Raw genomic sequence first — 15591 nt, forward strand, 5'->3', positions numbered from 1 at the left:
CTTCGGAAATCCTGCGCAATACAATTTCACTATCAACTTCCTCTCTTTACGAACTACGGTCAGGGGCTGTTAATGACTTTGCATAATGAGTTCCCTCCTTTTCCCCTCCCTTTTTTTTCTCTTTTCGTTGAGTATGCTTTCTGAAAGATCTCTGTATTGTATTGAGGAGAGAGCTGGTCCCTTTTATCTCCAGAAAAAAAAAAAACCCTTGTGGCTACAGTTTGATCAATTAAACTCCTGAAAGGAACCCCCCCCCTTTCATTCCTCTGCCTGAGAGGAATATAAAGTTATCAGTCTTCCCAAGCGATATGAGGACGGAAATAAGTAGTTTGTCTATAAAAATGTCCAGGTACTTTATCAGCGTCCCAGTGGACCCTAAGGCCCTGACACTGTTCAGTGTGGTTTTCCTGTATTCCGGTTTCACAAGCTCCTTCTCTTCCCTCCCTCTCTCTATGTCTACTCTGTCTCTGCCAGAGGCCCAATACTGGCTGGGTGGGGTGCACCTCAGTGGGATTGACTTGGGTTTGAGCCCCAAGTGAGGTTATCGATTTAAATCAGTGCCTTGGGAGATAGGAGCTGAGTGATTCTGTAGACTTTAAACAGTGGTCAGCTGTACTGTTTGTTGTTTGTGGAGGAAAATGCTGCAGGAGGAGGCCGTTTGCTTTTGACGAGAAAAATCGGATAAAAATACAACCTGAATTACTACATGAGGGTGATATCTTAATCTTCTGGTTTGGAGTCTTACTGCTTGTTCGTTGGTGTCTTTTGGATGTAAAGTGTCAAAGAGAAACATAAGATATCAGAAACTTTAATGTTTTGTATACATGTGATGGTTGGCATCTCCATTTTGCTGCAACAGGTAAAAAAGCAATATATATTGAAGCAAACGACACCAGATGAGTTCATATGAACCATTTTAGCATAGAAGAGATCACATGTTTAACATATTATTAATAACATTCAAGGCTGCATCTTTTAATTTATCTCTTCAAAAGATAATTTGCCTTTTTTTTTCTTTACACCTGTGCATTAGATATATGTAAATGATAAGTAGACCCATCAAACTCAGAGAGCCAAGTGAAAATATTTCTAATCCTTGTTTTGTACATCTTGGATCTGAAAAGTCAAATTAGTTTAATTTCATATAACTGAGGACTGTGCTTGTACGTTGCGTTCTTCTAACAGCCCGATGAGTAGATGCTGATAGTGTGAGATGGCGACTTTTGGTTCCATCATTGTTCACAGGAAAGTTAAAACCATAAAGAAGAGAGAGATAAAGTTCCTGTTTTGCTTAAAGAGGGAGGTTAGTTCACACATTGTGAGCTCTGCAGTTTTTCCGCTCTCAGAAGCATTTGCATTAAGGCCAGGAGATTAAACGTGTGGGTTTGGAACTGGAGAGAGTATGTTGTCTCGCTCAGGGCCCCTGATGCCAGAGTTCTAGCTTTCATCGCACGGGGTGAAAGATTTCTCCTGGACGTTTCGGTCTGTGTGGCTACAGGTGGGTGGTTCACATGTTGTAGGTGGCAGCCACAGTGGACTTCATGCAGAAACACAGAGGAGGTGGCTGTTGGCAAATTGTTTCCCAGCTGCCATTGTTCATTACTCATTATTATTTTATATCCAGTAAAGCAGTTTGTCTGGTTAAATTGTATTTAGAATATTATGAGAATGTTTGTAGGGGCTTGCGTTTTCCTGCATATCGTTTTGTGTCTGATGTATTTGTCAAAAGAATATGCTGATCAAATGACTGGCTGCGTTACAGAAATTTGTGTCACTTAGGTCGGTTTCAGGCAGTGATGGCAGATTTTTGGTTAGACCCGCTTCTCGGATGTTACGTGATAATTTTGTGACTGTAATCTGATAATCGCTCGAGTCATAATCGCTTTTGTCTGTTTCTCTCATTTTAATCAATTATTTGCAAAGAAATACAGCTGATTCAGTGATGATGAATGATAGCTAGATGCAACTATGCTGACTATGCTTTTGTCTGTTAGATAAAATGCTGTCTCACATTCTTCTTAAAAGAGGCTCAGAATGCTATAAGTTGATGCAGCAGTGGAGGGTAACATTGACAGAGTGTCCTAAATCATGCATAATTTGTGCAAATAAGTTTAGTAAGTTTCTTCCCTTTTCTCTTATCTCTTCCTGTTGCAGTCTTCATGTTCTGTGCGTTTGTGCTGATGTGTGGCTGCCTGCTGCAGAGGAACCTAGTGACCACAGAGGGGCATCGTGGGACTAACCGCCATGTCTTCTATGCTGTTCAAATGGATGGAGGCATCAGAGCTGCCAGAACTCTGGCCGAGCAACACGGGCTGGAGTACATACAACGGGTCAGTGCATGTTTAAAACTGCTATTATTGCCTCCTTATATGGCCCTGCAGTTTCAACATCCAGTAAGTGGGGCCTTTTTTTTTTTCTTTTCAAGAGCTGCCAATAGAGCTGACTTCCATTTCCTACTTGAGGGATATCTGACTTTGATCAAATTACAGCAGCATTTCTGAATAGTTCATATCTGATCAAAGACACCCAAATGCCATCCACACAGAGTAACACACACACACACACACACACACACACACACACACATATGAGATGAGACATATGTGCTCCCAGGAAGAACTTGCATGCACATATATACACACACTTCTCTCTCGCCAACTTATCTGGCTTGTGAGAAATTCCTGTATGTGTTATAAGCTCCAGCTGAATGACACTTGAGAGGGCTGAGTCTTTAACTATTTGCCTGAGTTTTAATCTGTCACGCCGAAATCTTTCCATTTGTCAGAGAACTACATGTGAGTTATCCACATCAATACTCTAAAGGTTACTTTGGATGTTGAATCTTAAAGTGCGTCAGCTCTCCTAAAATGTTCTTGATTTCACAAAAAAAAAAACTAAAGCTATGAAGCGGGTCTTGGTTAGGTGGAGCACAGAAGTTTTTCTTCTATAAGCGAAAGACTGGGGGGATGAGAGATTTTGAAATAAACTTATTCTCGATTCTCTTGACTGGGAATCGTCATGAAAGATTCACAGTCATTCGGATTTAAAAGAAAAGAGCCCTTGTGAATTTACAGCCGTTCCCTCTGCGCTCTGTTATGTTCAAGATCTGGAAGGAAATCATTTATTTAACTTCTTGTCTTCAAATGTTACCCTTCCGACTCAGGACAGGTGAACGGGATAGTATATATCTTTTCATTAAAAACACATTTGAAGAAATCCATTGTGACAATAGTAGAAGTTTAAACAACCAGTTAAGACTATCCATAAAATGGATGAATGGCCTGTTTAGTTTTTAAAGAATTAAATCTAACTAGTAAGATAGGTTTAATGAATTTTAACTTCTAATTTTTAATCTATGTTGATTCTGTGTAGAATTGACCATTGATGGCACCATAAAGGTTAGAAATCAGAAAAATAGTGCATCACAGGTTTTAGATGTAAGCATAAAGATTTTAATGTTAGTGTAAAGCATGATTTTCTCCATACAGTCCATTCATTTTTGGGATTTGAGTTATTGATACTCAATAGTTGCAGGTGTGTGTGCATTTTGATCATATTGATGACAGTTATTGGGAGTGTCCGCCGGCCTGGTGTGAGGCTTTGTGCTGCTTTTTCCCCGGGGAGTGGGTACGCAAGCTCATTGCAACCTTGGCCCTGCTGCCTCTGCTACTGCCTGGGTTATGAATAAAACATGTCTTTGACCTTTATCAGAAGTGTATTGGACAGTCCACCCCGTCTGTCTTCCTCTCTGCCTGTCACAAACAATGCTTTTCCCTCCTTTGCTTTCTTTTTCGTGCTTCTTTTAGTCCCTTTTTAAGAAATAGAACTTGTAAGTGCATGATTATATTATTATTCTATATATATTATATTATTAAAACGATTTATCTATGTGCAATACAGTTTTTCCCATTTACTTAAACTGCATCACATTTATACTTAAAGTTCATATTCTGGTTATACATACCAGGTTCAGCAATACAAAGGTTCAGCAACAATGGAGGATTTAATAAATGAATGAAAGAATGGGGCGGTGTAAGCATTTAGAAGCCCATTGTCAAGGATATTGTATTCTACTCTCTAAATGTGTGTCTGTTGTGGTAAGGTGTCCATCCCAGCAATATTATACCCAGATATGAACCTCACAGTCCCTGTTTTAACGACCCCCCCCCCCCCCCCCGGTCCAATTTGCTGACTGCCTTCACTTACCTGCCTATCGCCGGAGGCTAATGCTAAATGTCAGCGACACTGAATCATCTTTGTGAAGTCAAACCCATTTTAATTGTGTCACCTGTGATTTGCGCCTCGCGTGCAGCAAATATTGTCATTCAAGAAGATGTAGAGGCTTCACACTTTGCTGTGATACAGTTTATAGTCTTGAAAACACTGAGATGGAATGAAAAGTCTGACAAGCCCAGTGCCAGCTTGGGAGGATTGGGATGTCTGCTGGCATTCCTGCGCTAATGCCGCACAAGTGGAATGGGAATCAAATGTCTCCGTGCTGGCACTCAACATATTGTTGGTCTCTTTGATTTAGTGTACAGCATCCAGGAAAATGTCATTGCTCCTCTGCTTTGTGCAGACTTGACATATCCATTTTGTAACTGTAGAATACAGAGGAAAAACTAAGTAGAATATCTCAGATGATGTCTTCATGCCAGATGGACAGATTTTATGATGCGTTGCTGCAGGTTTTTGCAGGTGCTTCTCTGGCAGCTGATGGACTGAAGCTTTTCTCTTCAGTCTTAATATTTTTAGGAGATAATTTCAACATAATTGTCAACAATTCTTTAAATTGAATACTTAATTAACTTATTCCCAATGAGATGAGATCCACTAAAATGTAGCAAAATAGCACCATCATATTTAAGTAACCAACCACAGCTGCTGTGGTGTTGTGCAATAACCACAAACTAGTAAGAAATGTTCCGAATGGGTAAGAAATGACATCATTATCATAGGTGCACTTTAACACACTCTGACAAAGGAAGAAGGACCTTGATCATGATCTAAAATGAATGATTTTCTGTTCAACTTTATGTCGGCACGGAACAACAGCAGACTTGATTATTACGTGCCGATAAAGCTTGCAGGTTTACACACAATACAGCCGACCTAGTTTTAAGTTTCATCACATGATACCGCATTGTTTACAGGTATTATTTCTTGCTTACTTGAGAGTTTGCAAATCCGATTAAAGGCAGATTAGGTTTTATGTTTTTCCTAGCTTTTATTTCAGCTGAAAACACTGCTTCAAAGAATTAAGTTTCTACATGTGCATGTGTGTGTATGTGCGTGTATGCAAGGTCTTAGTCTTGAACTCTGACTTCAGGAAGTCCCCAGTCTACAACCAATGGTGAAAGGCCTCCCCTTCTCTCCAGTGAGGTGGAATACTGCCGGCAGATTACCATATCATTACCATATCATTAGCATAACATTACTACAGCACAGCTTGGCTCACTGTCTGCAGACGTGCTATCAACTCATCAAGAGATTCAAACCTCAATCCGCTCCATGTTTCTACCCTCTATCCCCTCTCCTCTCCTCCCCTCCCTCCCTCTATAGACTCAAGGTGTGTTTTCCATCTGAGTAAAGAAGATGTAATTGAGGTAGAGCACTGGATTTACCAGCTAAATGAAATCACACAAATGCTTCACGATCAGCCGGGGCCACTGTCGTACATAATTGGAAAGCTCCTTCTCAGAAACCTCGGAACGTAGCACCTGGTTCAGATCAGCCTCAGATATAGCCTCAGTCACATGCTAAGCTATGTCAAGCATTCCTCTGGCTGGATTACTTCAGGATGTTATATTATGACCAGGTGTGTGTGAGTGCGCATTTGGCAAAAGGGAAAAGGTTGACCTGCCACCATCTTCTCCCTCGCCCCTTCTTCGCTTATTTCTGTACTGCGGGGCACTCAGGGCTGCCAAAAGGGACACCAATCCTCTAATGGTCGGGAGCGAGGGCCCATTCCATTAGTCAGGGGGCCCAGAGTTCATCACTGCTCCTCAGCTCGAGGAAGGCGGAGGAAGCAAAATGGAAGCAGGTGTTGGCCGGGGGCAATACAGAGGGCAACGCTGCACCAGCTGCATGCTGGGAAATGCAGCACTTTTTTTTCTCCCTCATCTCCACTCCTCTGCCCGTTTCCATTTCCTCATGTAGTACAGAAGACACACACCTTTGTGCACACAGCATGCACAGCTTATATATACACACACACACACACACACACAAACACACACACAGCCTCCCTATCGCCTGCTTTTGTCCCCAATTTCATTCATTCCAGGCAGCTTTTCTCCATTTTCGTTATCTCTTTCTCTCTCTCTCTCAGCCTCACACAGTCATTCACTCACTCATTCACTTGCCTATCTCCATCTCTTTCATTTTCGCTCTCCCCCTTTGCTTACTGCCCACCCCACTCCTCCCCTCACTCCATCTTCGCACATGCCTCACTTTCATTTGTAAATGGAGAGAGGACTTGACGGTGGAATATGTGGAGAAGATGTGGTTTCCCTCTCAGGTGGGAAACTCTAGCGGGACAAAGGTAGAGGCGAGGAAGTAGAAGGGGGTGAGAGCAGAAATTATGCTACTACTCCCTCTCTCTCTCTGTGGGCTTAGATGATGTATGGCTGCAAAGGCCACATGTTGGCCGTGTGATGGATTAAAGCACTTTGTAGGAAAATTACCAAGAGCGCCTCGGCACATCCGAGTCTAGCCCTTAATAAAACTCTCTTCAATATTGAAATGGAGAGAGAGAGGGAAATACAGAGATAAAGAAGATAAAGGATAATGGTGGACAATAGAAGGGAGTAGTGCTAAAGAACACAAACACACTCATGCACAGTGCTCTTTTATGTAATCTTGAATATTGAGAAATTACTTGGCTTTACATTACAAGCTAAGAAAGTAGCGAAAGAAGACCAGATTTTAGGAGGTGAAAATAATTATAAGTTTTGTGGATGAACATTTTCTTGGTTATTTCTTTCGATGTATGTGTGTGAATGTTGTTTGTATGTTGTACTTGTTTGTTATTTGTTTTCTTGGGACCCCCTTGAAAACGAGGTGATTCACCTCAAGGGGTTTATCCTAATAAAGAAATTTGAAATAACATTTGGTAACATGTTTTTCAGGAACTGTTGCTGTTAGGTATGGTTTTTATTGCAGGGATTTCCTTTTCTTACTCAGAGTGAACTGACATAGCATAGCAAGAAGTGACAGCTTAATCTGATGGGCGCCATGTTTTAATTACAGAATAGAATAATGTCCAGATATACCAAACTTACTTTAAAATGTACATCTTTTTCTTTAACACTTTGTTGAAATGTTAGCTTTTGCAATTCCATCCTAAACTTACCAGTCCTCATATTTATCACAGTAAGATGTACACTAGAACCTCTCACACCCCTCCCATTTCCATCATTGCATTTCCTGCCAATACTGTAACCAACAAGGCTTAACTGCTCACCCCATTTAGCCCCTAGCACACCCTCCACCCCCCACCCCCCCCTTCGTGTCTCTGTTTTCTGTTTCTCCATAGTTGAGCCTGTGGAGTCCACAGCCCCTGTAGGGCTGTTAGTGAACACACCAGCTGCTGTTTTCTCCATAGGGTGGACTGCATCATGCAGTTTTCACACACTGCCTCAATGACTCTTGATGTCTGTGTTTGTTTTTGTTAATCCTTCTTGCTTTTAACATCTATTCCTCCCTCCACTTGTGTTTTTCTGCCCTCTTTTTGTTGTCTGTTGGAGGCTGTCAACGGTAGTGTGGCATGCAGCTCTATTGGATGCTTCATTGAGAAGACTCAAAGTCCAACTCTAAACTTCTTCCAGACTCTGCAGTACACATCAGACCTTCCAGATAACTGGTTATAGTGTGAGCACTTATATTTCTAATGCTGAGTCTAAGTAGAAGGTGTTGGATTAGCAGAGCAATCGGAGCCTAGTGCACACTGAAGTTATTAATGTGAAATGCAAGCGATTATGCTGCATCTGTAGACAGCTTGACCGGTTAAAACAAGAGAGTAACTGTTTTGTGAAAGACTCCCTGAAATGGACCACTGAGAAACATAGCTGAAACACTTTAGATAACTCCAACAGTCCTGTACTCATGCTACTGTTTCAGTTTGTTTTTCTCTCCTCCACTGCCAAATGCTCCACTAACTCTGACTCTGGGCAGGTGTACCCCGAGTTTATCACCACTTCTTACATAAAACATCTGCCTGCTGCTAGCAAGGGTTGATGTGAGCAGTGTGACTGAACCTAATTCAGTGGAGCTGCAGGCCCTAAAATCAAAGCAATGAGCTTTAAGAGGCGGAAAAGGCTCCGTTGAGCTGAGGGGGACATGAAGCTGAGGTCACGTCACTTCAAATGACTAATTTCACGATTTGTTTAGTGATTTAATCATTTGATTGCATTAAAATGTTGATAGTCGTTCTTCTCGCCATTGTTGTTGTTATAACCAAGGATTGAGAAAATGAAACACAAGTAAAAATGTGCATGAAATGCATCCTTCTTGTGCTCCATTGCTGCAGTAGTGATTAGAACTTCCCATTCAGAATTTTGATTAGGATTCTGTTTTCAAGCTCTAGCTTTGCCATACAAATACGGTCAGTTCTGGCTCCAAAATACCCAAGATTATCATGGTAGGTTGTCAAACTGACTGCAAAACATATTTTCAAAATGAATTTGTAACTACACCTGCCACCATTAACAAGAAATCCTAAAATTACAATTATTTGAGGTAATTGTGGTCATGTCTGTCTAATCGCCATAACTGTTTTAATTCGCCCGTGTTAAACTAGCAGAAATGCTGTGTTTCCATATGTTTTTCACATTTTATGACTTTTCTAACTGACTTAGAACCTTTTTTCCTTCCATTTATGTTTTCATTAATCGAAATGGTAGTTATTCTTCATAAGGGTTATGTGATTTATTCAATTATTTTGTCAGGTTATACTATCAATGCGTCATATAAATGAACAGACAAAGACAAATCATTAATTGTAATTAGCCACGTGGTAATTATTCTTCCACTAAAATTTAATATCAGCTCTATGAATGATGCCTCAGTGGCTCAATCAGCTTATACGGTGTGTATGTGCCCAACCAGCCTTAGTGCATCAATGCTACGTACAGTGCTGTATGATTATCTGGTAAAAAGGTATTGAAACAAAACCAAGACATAAAGAGAAATCACTGATAACAAAAATAATACATAATAGTAGGCATTTGTGATAGGTTTTACAGAATATTTGATATCTGCATGTCAAACGCTTGCCACAATGATTATTCAATGTATTTTGAGATTTTTGTGTATGTGTGGAATTGTTTTTCATTTGTTTCAGTGGAAAAAAGAAAAAAACTTTTTTGTTTGTTTGTTTTGTTAATTATTATGTCAGTGGAAAGTTGTAAAGTTTTAAATTTAATGAATGGTTCAGTGTACTGACTTCTTTCTTTCTTTCTTTATTTATTTTTAAAGTTTTCGCTGTCCACCTGTACAATACTTTTTTAGGTTAACAAACCGGGTCAAACAGAATGATTCTTCACAGGTGTTGGTGAAAACTAAGCTCAAATTCTTTACAGCGCAGTATATGTGGCAAGAGAAAGAATCTCATGTTTCCGCCGCAGATCACAGGTTAGAAGGTTATTTTGCCGTCTATATGACGATCTATGAAATATTTAGCAGATCACTGGAGAGGTTCAGTTATGCTTAAAGTAAGCTCCTTGTATAAATGTTTGATTATATGATCCAGTCATTTATTTTTATGTCACTTCCAGCCCGTTCTCTTCATGGTTTTAGCTTACAGGTGTTTTGTTTTTCTTGTATCCATATAAGTTAAATTACTTAATAATTCTAATTTCTTCATGATTTAAAGAAACAATGAGAAATGACAGTGGTTGGTAAATGCACAGTAAACGTGATATTGAACCAGATTGTCATTGATCATAAACATTGATCAGTATCCTTGTCTTTTGATTGCTAGCAGCAACGAAATTAATCTATGAAATGACCCTTTGAGGACTTTAAAGTCCTCTTCATGAAGCTGCAGTACTGTCATGCTAATGCTTGGAGAGATTCAGTCAACAGCAAAGTTGAACTTGAAGAGCCTGTTGTTTTGCCCCGTTTGTCTGCTCATGCCTATGTATAGAGCATGAAAGTCCAGCCAAATTGTAGAGTTCTCCTCGGGGTAAAGGAGCCGTCAAGGTAATGGTCTCTGACAAAGATTCAACCTTCATATGATGATTTAGAAAAACATCCAAAAGCAAGACAAAAATACAGAGAAATGTCTATATTACTTTAAGTGGTTGCAGATTTCTTAATGACATGGCATTGTGTGTTTATGAAACCAGTTCCAGCTGATTGGTATTCTAAAACATTAGGTAGAAAATTGAAATGCACGCTGTCTGAATACTTTAAAAATGTTGTTATAGTATATAGTGAATCTATGATATCTGCATGTGATATGCTTGATTTGTTGTTTTATTTTCTTTAGTTATAGAATAGCAACAAATACCTTTTGAGTTTTAAGAACGAAGCCTACTCTACTGTCTGTGTTGGCTTTGTGTTGCACAGATGACGTCTTTTAAAGGCATTTCTCCACCTTCTGCTTATTTTGTGCTACAGGAGTCTCACTGAGACCCAAACTAGAAATGTACAGCTGGGCGAAATGAATATAGTTGCAGCAGTCTCGTAACTAACTGCAGAAAAAGCTAATTATGTCCTGGTCTCACTGAATTTATATCTAGTGTATGTATGTACTTTTTTTCCTTAATCTTCAAGTAATAATTTTAACTATAAACTGTGACAAAATCGTTTGGGTTATAAAAAAAAAAAAAAAAAAAAAAAAAAAAAGCTATACACCAATAATGCAAATATTTGGTAGTTGCATTGCTATTATCTGTCGTGGTTAGTACTGAAAACACTGGAATGCGTTGGTAAGGTGAAAATTTGGATTAGAATTCTGATTAATGTTAACTCCTCCTCCTGCAGCGGCCTATAAAGTCCAGCCAGAAAGGATATCCCAATTTATACAGGCTTACTTAGTTCATTGTGCAACAATTCAAGCATACAGTGCCTCTGTGTGTGTGGGGGTGTGTTTGTGTGTGTTTGAACACTCATGATTAGTGTTCTCAGTGACTGGCTGGCTGATCGGGTTGATTTGTCCAACAGTGCTGTGTGTCAGGCAGGCTCAGCGTCCACACTGGAGAACATGAGTGAAGGAGCGGATAATTGATAGTGACAAGGCGCTCCCAGCCTTAATTGCTGCTGGTGAATTAGATTACCTTTTCAAAGTGCCTTCATTAGCAGAGGGAGAGCCATGCCAATGGTCCCCTGATTGGCTTCATATTGTTTTGCTGTGAACTTGTGCTGGCAGGGCACAAGAATATTTGTGTGTGTGTGAGTGTTTGCTTTTTATTTGTTTTGAAATTGCACTCTAATTGCCACGTACATCTTTAATTTGTCTGTATGTGTGTATATTGTTAACATCTAGTGTCAATAATGTCAAGTTGACACATTTGTGGCACATCAGTAACATATTACACAGGATGTTTCTCTCTGTTGCTGTTTCTTGAGTGTAGAAGTGTTAGTTCACCCAAAGTTTAAGAGAAATTTATCGAATTTATCCCAAACACATATATGGAGAATCGTTCTTTTTCTGTCTCTCCGCTTGTACGCCTACACATATGTTTGTTCATTCCATTCATGTTGACACTATATATCAGAAAGCCTGGAAGGAATATTGCTACATCAGGCACTCCTGTCAAATTGGAGTCAAAATGATTCAATTCTAGTTGTCAATGATAAAGCTCTTTCTGATTTTACAAAGCCTGTTGTCAAGTATCATGAATTGATGAGTAGCGTCACAGCGGCACATTAAAACTGCCATATTCCCCAGCAGTGAAAACGTTCAGAATTTGAACCTGGTGGTCAGCTGAGGCCTCACTGTGTGGAGTTTGCATGTTCACCCTGTGCAGACATGGTGATTCTGAACTGACCATAGGTCGAGTATATGACTTGTACTGCTAACACAAACAGAAATAGCTTTTGGTCAAAGAAGCTGGAGGTGTATTTGTGTCCATCTGAGCCCTACCTCTACTTCCTAATTTGAGAACCAAGCCCAATCTGACAACAAACTATTTGGCTCTAATGCTCTTCACACAGGATGTTGTGTATCAACTTGCAACACAGCAGACATGTGGACACAGGCAATGGACTCTAATCAACTGTTTTGAAACATAAAATATTAGAAATAATAAAACAAATACTAGCATCCAACCTGAGATTTGTGCTTTTCAGAGTAAAATGCCCTTGCAGGTTCCAGCTGAACTTAAATCTTTGTCATTATTTTGGTTCTACGTACCAATCTACTATGCTGAAACTAAGCTGAAAAATTCCTTTAAACTTGTTTGAGATAATCTTTCCAGACATGTGTGCAGGAGGAGACCTCCCAGAGTATTTTTCTTTTTTTTCACACGCTCAGTGGATCAGCACCTTGGAGAGTGCCACAGTTCAGATGTTGTAACTAAGATGAATCTTGAGAAATAAGCGTAGTATTTAAATCAGATGTGTATATGTTTTTTTTTTTTAACATTTCAGGTTTCAATATTTTTGTTCCAAATATTTTTCAGGGTTTCATTCCTAAGAGAGATTTATCAGTTTTTCTTTTATTATTAAAAAAACGTCTAACTCTGTAGACTCAGAGAAAACAAATCCCATTCAATCATCTTACCACTAGGAGAACACAGTGAGACACTCGACCTGTCTTCTGTGTATCTTCTTATTTTTATATGTAAGGTTGAATTAAACTACTTTAACTGTTATACTGTATATCATGAGCTTTTTATTACATGCTGACCGTATAAAGAATAACTAGTTGCTGAAGAACTACAAAAAAAGCATCCATATGCAAATACTCAAAAAAAAGAAGAAAAAAAAACACACCCCGAGTTTAAATGTACTTACATTCTATCCTTTTTGTCTCACTGCACTTATATCAAATGGTTAGTGTGGTAGAAAGTGATGTTTTCAATGATTCCGTCACCTCGGTTTCTCTCAAAAACAAACCTGCTAAAAGCTAATTAAAAGGATGGAATTGATTTTGCTGGGAAGAAGCAGGAACGTAAACAAAAATGGGGAAAAAAAATATGATTAGCACACCATGCAAATATGGTGACATGAACATTTTCTTCCAAAAAACGACTTTCCTGCCAAACCTCAAACTTCAAAACCTAACCCGCTATTCGTCCCCTCCAGCACCAGTTTCAGCTTCAACAGTCCTTCCTCATCCTATTTCCATATCTGTCTTCAGTCACTGCTCCAGCAAGAACCCTCATTCCCCAAAAAAACACACACAGGCATCCCCATCTTCGTCTCATGCTTCATTCCCACCCCAGCCAGCCTGCAGCCCCCTGCCGAGTTAAATGGAGTGTGCTGGTGTCAGGGGAGTCGTGTGCTCAGTTCAGTTCAGCTCAGCTCAGCTGGGCTGCCAGTGTTATAAACTTAGTGTGTGATTATTGTCAGTCAGACTCCTCCACCCAGGACGTCTACGCTGATGGGTACTATGTCACCGGGTACAGTGAGCTGTGGTGGGAGGGATGAGAGAGCAGAGGAGGCATGGAAACTAAGGCGAGGAAAGGGCGGGGAAAGGGAAGAAAATGATTGTTGATAGGGGAAAAGAATAAAGGTAACCGGGAGTGAGAGAGGATAGAAAGAATCGAAGAAGAGGAAGGGGAGCAAGAGGGAAGAGAGAATCATCAAATGAAAGAAAAAGCTAAGCTGAGCAAGGAAAGATGGATGTACATCTTTCACAGCTGACAAAGACAAGGGAAGACACAGAAGGAGTGATATAAAGAAGAGACAAGAATAATGTGCTGGGAGAAGAAAAAAGGCAACAGGGAAATCAGCACTGGAGAGAAAAAGAAGGCGAGACGGGGAGCGTGGATAGAAAGAAAGCCAAGCAAAGAAATTAGAGAGAAATTTTTCAAGCGAGTGATGTGTGCTGTGATTGTTTTCTCTCTCTCTTTCTGCCTCACTCTAAACGGTCGGGATGTGGCCTGTATCTGCCGGCAAGAAGGAACTCAATTTGGGACAATTTACTCGGCAGTCTCAGCCCTGATGCACCTCAGGGACAGAGAATAGAGAGAATGAAAGTGAAGGAAGATAGAATCAGCAAGCCACACACACACGCGTGCTCACACACACACACACACACACACACACACACACACACAACATGCGCCTGGCACACAATTGCTGCCGAGTAGATTTCACTTAGTTAGTTCTAACTCTCCCAGGCGGTCAATACGATTGAGTTTATAAGGCTTGGAAATGAAAAGCCTAGGATAAGGTTAGATAAACTCTGTGCTATTTGATTTCGGCCCACCTCTCTCAGAAAAACCCACACCAGACACATGGCCGAGGGGGTACGATGAAATCGGTTAGTGCAAAGGGTCATATGTATGATTAAGACTGAATACGTTGTGTGTTTTGACCCTCTGTACCTGCTGTGATGTCTCTGTATTGATGAATATAAATGCATTTCTTTTTCTCTTCTAGCATTGTTATCATAATCTGAAGTTTAAAGGGCATAGTATTTTGACATTTATTTATTCTTTTTAATGAAAAGCAGTCAGCTAAGCAAAAGCTACGCGTCCTGCAGCTCTTTATGTCTTTAGAGTTCGGGGTTTTATGATCTGACAGCATGTTCTTCTTCCATGCTGGCAGGTTGGCTGCCTGGAGGGTCTGTACACCCTGAGAGACAGCAGGGGGCGCCCTGACAGAGCCACTTTTGAAGAGAGACTCGGGACTGCAGCAGGGGTAAGTGTTTCTAACTGGTCCAATAAATACAGTAAACACTTTGCTGGAAAAAAAATATCATTCTTCAATTGGGAGGACACGGGGAGGTGGTGAGTGGGGGTCTGACTCGCGCTGTCTGTGTAGCGCAGCGGGAAATGGATTTGTAACTACGACAAATCAGAGCGTTCAGCTACTTAGACATGACTGTTTGATACATTTAACATGACCATGTCAAGGGGAATTCATACTCTAATTTTACCCAGCATGTATATGCAAATGGAAGTTCATTTGGCTGGTGTTGCTGTTTTAATCAGGGTTTAGTGTTGATTAGCAAGAGGCATGCAAAAGTAAAACAACAACAACAAAAAAGAAACCGAGTCATGTGGCGAGTGATGGTTAAAAGTTGTTCGTGTTGATTTTGTCACTCGTGTTCCTTGTTCCACCCACTAGCATTTTGTACCACCCTCCCTTGCAACCTTGAGCAAACCATTCCGCATCACCCTTTGAGAACACAATGCAGCCTCCTGACCGGGTTTCAGTTGCTAGGGAAACCGTCACCCTCGGAGACATCCCGTGACAGCACAGGGTGAAGGAGGCGGGATGAGTGGAACGGTTGGAGACGTGGCTTTGGGCCTATCCATTCTTCAGGGTGCATCAGACCTCTGGCCCTTACAAAACCCATCCCCTTCAGTCACACACACACACACACACACACACACACACACACACACACACACACACACACACACACAACACTCGACCACTTGCACACAGACAGAAACACACATGCATATA

General features: G+C 40.5%; 1 protein-coding gene across 1 annotated transcript in view; it reads left to right on the forward strand.

Moving 5' to 3' along the window:
* Window positions 1-15591, forward strand: part of LOC142380538 (furin-like protease kpc-1) — a 166088-nt gene that overhangs the window by 539 nt on the left and 149958 nt on the right. Inside the window, exons 2-3 of the mRNA XM_075466455.1 lie at window positions 2155-2330; window positions 14725-14817. Of these exons, the coding sequence (XP_075322570.1) occupies window positions 2155-2330; window positions 14725-14817 (269 nt within the window). The remainder of the gene's footprint in view (window positions 1-2154; window positions 2331-14724; window positions 14818-15591) is intronic.

Source organism: Odontesthes bonariensis, chromosome 5 (genome assembly GCF_027942865.1).
Source record: "Odontesthes bonariensis isolate fOdoBon6 chromosome 5, fOdoBon6.hap1, whole genome shotgun sequence".
Lineage (NCBI taxonomy): Eukaryota > Metazoa > Chordata > Actinopteri > Atheriniformes > Atherinopsidae > Odontesthes > Odontesthes bonariensis.